Source organism: Centropristis striata, chromosome 18 (genome assembly GCF_030273125.1).
Source record: "Centropristis striata isolate RG_2023a ecotype Rhode Island chromosome 18, C.striata_1.0, whole genome shotgun sequence".
Classification (NCBI taxonomy): domain Eukaryota; kingdom Metazoa; phylum Chordata; class Actinopteri; order Perciformes; family Serranidae; genus Centropristis; species Centropristis striata.
In genome coordinates this window covers 5,099,337-5,106,785 of record NC_081534.1, presented here as the reverse complement: position 1 = coordinate 5,106,785, position 7,449 = coordinate 5,099,337, and the positions used below count along the sequence as shown (strand labels likewise).

Here is a 7,449-nt window from a genome sequence, read left to right as displayed (position 1 = left end):
TTTTAAAGTATAAACTATCACATCTAACGCCTTCGAGTAATACATCTAAAGGGAGATTTTAAGTCTCCCTGTAGGATGTTTTTTGCAGTACTCATTCTCACGAACTCTCAGCTGCAACCTTGCAGAAGTGGAGTTTGAGAGAGGGAGGGAGGGGGTGTTGTTGGCGTTTCCCTCCAGACATACATCATTTCAGCCCAACCTACAGCTGCTAGCACAGAGATGGAGACTACAGCATTGCGGGAATAACTCAGACTGCGTGCCGAGTCCTTTAGAAGAGACTAATTCAGGTGACGGAGTTTTTCTTTCAGAAAGGATCATTATTCCTGATGCTAATGATGTGTAGAAGGAGCTCAGTCCTGCAGCTGTCACTGGGTTAAAACCCGTCAACCTTGGAGAGGGCAGTCGGTCTGGACAGCCAGAACTCCTCGGAGCCGGCTGCTTCTGCAGAGCAAACCGGATCTCACGTCCAAACAGCGAAAAATGCGATGATCTGAGCGTGACTACTGGGCGCTGAGTAGAGGCATCCCTCCTCTCTCTCTTTTCCTTTCTTCCTCTCCCGCCTCCCCTCTCTGTCTTTCTTTCTCTCTTTTCTTGTGGTGGGTTCAGCACAGCCTGCCCGGTCATTTAGCCCCCTTTTTTCCGCACTGGGGAAGCTGATAGCAATGGGACGACTCGGTTTCAGCACCACGGAGAGCGCCCGGCTTCTGCTGCTCGGTAAGTAACTGTGTGCGTGTGTGTTTGTGTGCAGCTGTCGTGATTCCTCACTGCAGTGAGTGTGTGTATGTGTGTGTGCGTGTACGTGCATGCGCGTCCACCCCCTGCGTGTCTTTAGGCATGACAGTGTCTGTAATCTGTCGTATTTCACCTGTTATTTCCTCCTCGAATGAATAGAAAAGTGCTCCAAACATGTTGCAGTTCATCACTTTCTGACGTGGCTCAGACGCAGCCAGCGCGTGCTGTTGCTCCCCTGATACTGCAGATTTCACTCTCTGGTGTTTTCACCTGGTTTTGACTTTGAGGAAACAGAGGTGATATAGCAGTGATCTATAGACGTGAGCTAACTAAGAGTGGTTGCTCTTTCTGCTGATTCTGCATGTTTTAGTGTGTGTGACTATGTGTGTGTGTGCGCCATCAGTTACCCGCTGACATAAGTGCCCCCCCCCCCCCCACCTCTAACTTCTCCATTTTCTATCGTATGGCCAGGTGTGCTGGCGCTGTCCGTGGTGCTGGCGGAGCAGGAGGGGGAGAACCTGTCCGGTCTGTCCACCAACCCAGACAAAGCCATCTTCGCGGTCCGGGAGAACGGCACGACGTGTCTGATGGTGGAGTTCGCTGTGAGATTCCTCGTGCCATATGACGTGCTCGCGCTCAATGGGATAGACGTAAGGGATCCCCCGTGCATTTTAACACCAGTGGATGCTTTAGAAAAAAAGGGGGAAATGAAACGCAAAGGCTGTGTCACGCATGGAAGCTGTAGGAAATGTTGCTTTGTGTTGGAGGCATTAAAGGATTTTTCACAGTGCGTAAAAGTTGCTGCAGCACTACAAACATTTACATGCTAAATATTTTTTCTTTCATTAGAATTAGTATGCCGAGTACATTACAATTATATTTGGGAAGCTGCTTTATAGTGTGTAGTTGCTGTAATGCTGACCACCACCACGAAGAAAAGCAACATTTATCGGCATCAGACTTATTTGTCATAAATTAAATGGACTTTTCTTTGTTTCTGCTTGTAAAAGCAACTCAATCCTCATTCCACACGCTTTCTGGATATTTGGTACATTGTTCATGCGTAAAAATGGAAAGCTAAAAACTCCAGCTCCAACTCCAACAACATTATGATCCCCAATGTCTCTCCCCATCTGTTAACTTTTTTTTTTGCTGTGTCTTTTTGCAGCTGATCAGCGAGCAGGCGGCGTTTACTCTGCCCCGTAATGCAGAAATCGAGGGGAAATGTGGGAGCACGGAATCAGAGATTCACATCAGCTGGAAGAACAACGCCTACACCCTCCGCATCTACTTCTCTAAGGTGGGCGACACAGCGCAATGATGCGCACATTGCGCTGTTTTAATGCCGTTTTAAAAAAGTCTGAATCTCCTCTGACGACATCAAGACGCTTCCCCATCCATCACTAAAGTGTTATCGAAGATTAACTGTCACTTGGAATATTTTTTTATCGAGAAATGTAATATGAGGAATAACATTGTCTTGAGTTTCAGATTCATGTCAAATGTTGGCTCTTTCCCTTGACTGATCGAATAGTAAACCAAGTCCCTCTTATCGTTGGCCGAATTAAATGAAGTGTTGTAAGGGAATTCCTTGATCGCCAGAAATAATATATTCATGTTTTAACAGTTGACAGGAGCCTAAAATAGTGAAGGCCGACCTGCCCTCCCCATGCAGTGGAAAAGCCCAGTTTGACTGGTGTGTCTCTGCTTGTTGCAGGAGTTCCGTGACAAGGGCATCGAGGTGTGGAAGATTAGCAAGGTCCAGTTCGTCTATGACACCTCGGAGACATCGCATTTCATCAACGCGTACAACCGTGAGTCTCCCGCCGAGTGTGTACAGTAGCTACTCAGCACATTCCCATCCCGCCTGCTTTCATCGCAACGTCTTCTCATTTATGTCACATTTGCATTCACAGGGAATTAAAGGAGGGAATCAGGCATGGATTTACGATTTCCGCTCACATCCCTTATATCGAAAATCTCACTGGAATTATTATATATTTTGGATAGTGTCGGTACGCTAAAGTATGCCTTTAAAATTAAAAGTACCTGTAATAATATATACAATTGTATTATTATTATTATTATTATTATTAATAATAATAATAATAATAATAATAATAATAATAATATATTTTACCATTACTAGGCTACTGCAATGTAAAAACAAAGATACATTACTTTTTTTTATTTAAATAATTATTGTGTCTAATATATATATATATATATATATATATATATAGACAGAATATATATATTTATTAGACAGAATAATTATTTAAATATAATATATAATATAAAAATATAAAATATAATATATATATATATATATATATATATATATATACATATATATATCTCAATTATCTCAAATGATTGAATTTGTATCTTAACTTTGATGTCATTTTCACAAAAGGGCTACATGAAAGCCATTTACATGCATTCACACACACACACACACACACACACACACACACACACACACACACCTTACACCTAGTAACATTCCAAGGCCTTCCTGTTTTCTTCATATTCATTCATGACTCATCCTCTGTCTCCAGCTGGGAAGCACACAGCCAGCACCCACCGCCTGTCGGCCCTGGTGACGCCCGCCGGCCAGTCCTATCTGTGTACAGCGCAGCAGACTCTCACCCTCATCTCTAGTGACCACCAGAAAGGCGTCACTGTCTCCATGTATGACATCCAGATCCAGCCCTTTGACATCGCCTCTGACTTCATGTTCAGTGAATGTAAGAACAACACAACTACAACACCTCATTGAGAAACATGGAAAGCAAGCCAACCTTTACCACACACTGCCACTGTAACCATGATAATGATAAGAACAAAACACAAACTAAAACTATACATCTCACACACACACACACACACACACACACACACAGCCCTCTGGGGGGTTATTGCTGCAGTATGAGGAGTACAGGGCTGCAGAGACGAAGGGAGAGGGTAACAAAAGAAAAGACGAGGTGGGGATGCAAGAGGGACAAAAGAGACGCAAAGAGAGAGAGAGAGAGAGAGAGAGAGAGAGAGAGAGAGACGGACAGAGAGACAAAGAGAGAGACAGAAAGACAGAGAGAGAGAAAGAGAGAGAGAGAGAGAGAGAGAGAGAGAGACGGACAGAGAGACAGAGAGAGAGAAAGAGAGAGAGCCAGAGAGAGAGAGAGAGAGAGAGGTGGGGGGTCATTAGGACTTTATGAGTGCAGTCATATCCTTGCCCTCAATGCAGCTTTTATAGACATACTCAGTGTACCTGGCTGTCCTCTGGAGCCAATCACCTTGGAAGAATCATTTGCTCTGAGCTGCTGTAAACTAGGCTGTGCTATGCTTCACTGCCTCCTCCTAGTGTGCATTACTGCTGTCCACAGGGAGAAACACCTTCGACTTAAAGCACACACACACACACACACACACACACACACACACAGGACAGCCAGTTATAGACACACATGTATGAAAAGATGTGTCACTGCTTACACACATCTTGAAAACAACATAGGGAAATTAAACTAATTGTATAACTGAAAGAGAGAGTATCTGTGTGAAACAGTTGCTCCCTCCATTTTCCCACACATACTACTGCATGCACACACTACACACAACTGCACATTAAGATACACACACCTCTACAGCCAATACTGATGCCTGCTAAACCTGTAAGGGCAACATGATAAGTGTGTAGTTCATTCTACAGCCTTCAACTGCTCATGATAACCGAGACTGTCGGACTGAGTGATGTTAACTCTCCTAAAATAATCACATTCAAATGATCACTGCAATTAACTGTGGTCCACTGCATCAGAAAACACTCTTCACATGTGCAATAGGGCTGAACGATTTGGAAAAAAAAACCTAATTGTGATGATTGTGACTGATATTGCAACTGTGATATTGGAGAAATTGGATATTTTTGCTACGATTTTTCTCATTTTCATTGAAAATAATTTTTTTGAGAATCTACACCAAAACAGATGTTTTTTTCTTAAATCAGTAGAATATAATCTATAGATGGGGACATCTCTGCAGCACCACAAAACTCAGAATGGTATTTTGATACACATTTTGCCTTTAACAAAAATTTTCATTTGTAGTCCATATTTGGATTTCAATAAAATTCCATTCTAATGTGCAACAAAAGGGTTAACATTTCACTTAATTACTTATTTAATTTACATTTAAATTAGTTTAATAGTCTGCAACTATTATGACAACCAATTAACCATTTAAGTAATTGTTTTAAGCAAAAATGGCCAAACTTCACTGGTTCCAGTTAGTAAAATGTGAATATTGTCAGTTTTTTTTCATACTTTCACAATAATAAACTTATATATTTGGGCTTTGGATGCCTGGCCATACAGAACAATAAATCTGAAGACATGGTCCTGGGCTTTAGGAAACTGTGAGGTGCTTTTTATTATTATTATTATTATTTTTACATTTTACAGACCAACCCATTAATTTAGAAAACAATCAGCCAATCAAACAACAATGATGTTAGCTGCAGCCTCGTTTGGACAGAATTTGGTCAAATAAGATTATCATATTTACACAATCTGATTCTATTGAAAGCCATTAGAAGGAAATATTGAATCATCATTCAACACTCTACCCGAGGCCTTCTGAGACCTCAGCATGCTGACTGTGTTCATTATTCTCCTTCCTGCAGCCTACAAGTGCATCACTGACCAGCGGGAGCGCCTGGAGGAGACCCTCCCCCTCATTCTGGGTTTCATTTTGGCCCTCATCATCGTCATCACGCTCACCGTCTACCACTTCCACCTGAAGCTGACAGCCAACCAGCCCCAGCTGCCCAGAGATCGCTCCATGTACAAGAACATGTAGCCAGCAGCACAGCGGCAGCGGCAGCGGCTCCCTCAGCTCTCTCCAAAGCTAACCTGATCAAAGACTTGTCTCCTCGATGTCCCGGGCCTAACACCACAGAGGAAAGTACCATGTGATGGACTGATTCCTTGACAGAGAAATGTGTGTAGCCTGTACTGAAGGCCGACTGAACAGCTACAACACAAGTGAATGGGACATGCTTGGGGCCTAGCATGGAGGTAGTTGCAGGGTAAACCCACCAAAACATAATTTACCGCTGCTGAATTGAATCTTAATGCCATAAATTCATAGTCTGTATTACAGTAATTAGAATTTTAATGAATAAAAAACAAATTTATGCTTTTATGAAAATATAATTGATTTTTGCTCAGATTGGTGGTTGTTTGTCATGTGAAAAATCATCAACTTGAAGTAACAATTTACTCCCCTCCCCCATAACATAACTGGGATCTAGTTGACCATTTCAGCTTTTTTTTTTTTTCCAACTTGTTTTTGAAAGAAATGTCAGAAATTGCCAGAGCTTCTGCGACCATTTGCCAATTGTTTGTTGTCTTCTCCTCCATTTCTCTCTCTGAAACTGCTGCTAAATAATTTCGATACCTATTGTCGGTTCTGTATTTGCTAATCTTGAAAAAAAATTTCAAGAATCCCTTTTATTTCATTTTTGAATGCAGCCATAGTGTTTCACAGTGGACAAGTCTTGTAGTGTGTGCAGTGCAGTGGCATTCAGAGTTGCAATGTTTTTGCTTTGAACTCAACAAATCTTTTCTCAACACCAATGTATGGAACATATCAAAAAAAGGGAAGAAAGAAATACATAAACATCTGACAAAATGTCTCTATGAAATAGTAGAGAATTTATCAGAATGCCATATGAGAGTTTATGAAAAGAGAGGTTATTAAATTGAAAAAAATATATATGTGTATGATATTTTCAGAATCAAAGTCTATGCATAAACCTCTGCTGATGCAATCTTGTGCAGTATTCTTCTGTTCATTGAAATAAATTGCTGGAATCATCTCTACACACCTGTCAAGTTATTCCAATAATATATCACATTACCACAGTGCACTTCAACCTTAAAACCTAATAAAAAAAACCTTCCTATGTGAAAAATACTCTAACAAGACTACAGTTTTAAATGAAATAGCGCAATTTGAAAAAGGTGACTGATGCTCCTGTCAAAGGAGCTGCAGGGATGAGGTATTGATTCTGTCATCTGACTCTGGGTCTTCGAAGACAACGCAATATGAACAAGTATAATTGAAAATAAATAGAGCATTTGTGTCAGCTACACCTATTTGTTTCAGCAGCGTGGGCGTCATACATCATCCTCAGTCACAAGTCATCAAAGTCAAAGCCCTTGATCCAGTTTTTCACTCAGAAGGGCCGAGTCATTGCTGGAAATGATCTTAAAGAAATAGTCTTCTCATTATTAAATCAATCACTTTCTGACCTCAGCCCTTTTGATTTGAATTAGTTTATTTCCTACATGTTTACCTATATGAGAGACTGTAAGGAAAGTGTTTGATGAACCAGAAGGACCAACTATTCAGGAGACCCTCACTGGAAAATCAACCCTCCTAAAGACACAGATCTTCAAAATCATATCAGTACAAACACAGTTATCAATTTTCTTTTCATTTTTAATATGTTGTAAAGTTCTCAATTACAAAACTATGATTGTTTGCAAAATCTCCGATGACCAGGTTTCATTTTCTTGTAGAAGCTCAGCCCTTTGCATTGCATTGTGGTGACAAAATCATGCAGATTTGGGGGATTTTCAATAGAGCCATACACAGCAACACTCACAACATAAGCTGTAAGTCCAAATAAGATGAGCAAACGATATTGGC

At 41.0% G+C, this 7,449-nt stretch overlaps 1 protein-coding gene across 1 annotated transcript; it reads left to right on the top strand.

The window, feature by feature from the left end:
• Nucleotides 1-522: 522 nt before the first annotated feature.
• lamp5 (lysosomal associated membrane protein family member 5) lies at nucleotides 523-6,617 on the top strand. Its single transcript, XM_059355943.1, has 6 exons — nucleotides 523-714; nucleotides 1,204-1,382; nucleotides 1,901-2,032; nucleotides 2,450-2,546; nucleotides 3,294-3,482; nucleotides 5,417-6,617. Exons 1-6 carry the CDS (start codon nucleotides 663-665, stop codon nucleotides 5,590-5,592), a joined length of 825 nt encoding a protein of 274 aa, XP_059211926.1. The 5' UTR covers nucleotides 523-662; the 3' UTR covers nucleotides 5,593-6,617.
• Nucleotides 6,618-7,449: the final 832 nt, after the last annotated feature.

Coding starts and splice junctions, on each gene's coding strand:
- lamp5 (XM_059355943.1), top strand. CDS start 663: ATGGGACGACTCGGTTTCAGCACCACGGAGAGCGCCCGGCTTCTGCTG. Junction 1,383..1,900: donor TCGCGCTCAATGGGATAGAC/GTAAGGGATCCC, acceptor GTCTTTTTGCAG/CTGATCAGCGAGCAGGCGGC. Junction 3,483..5,416: donor TGACTTCATGTTCAGTGAAT/GTAAGAACAACA, acceptor TCCTTCCTGCAG/CCTACAAGTGCATCACTGAC.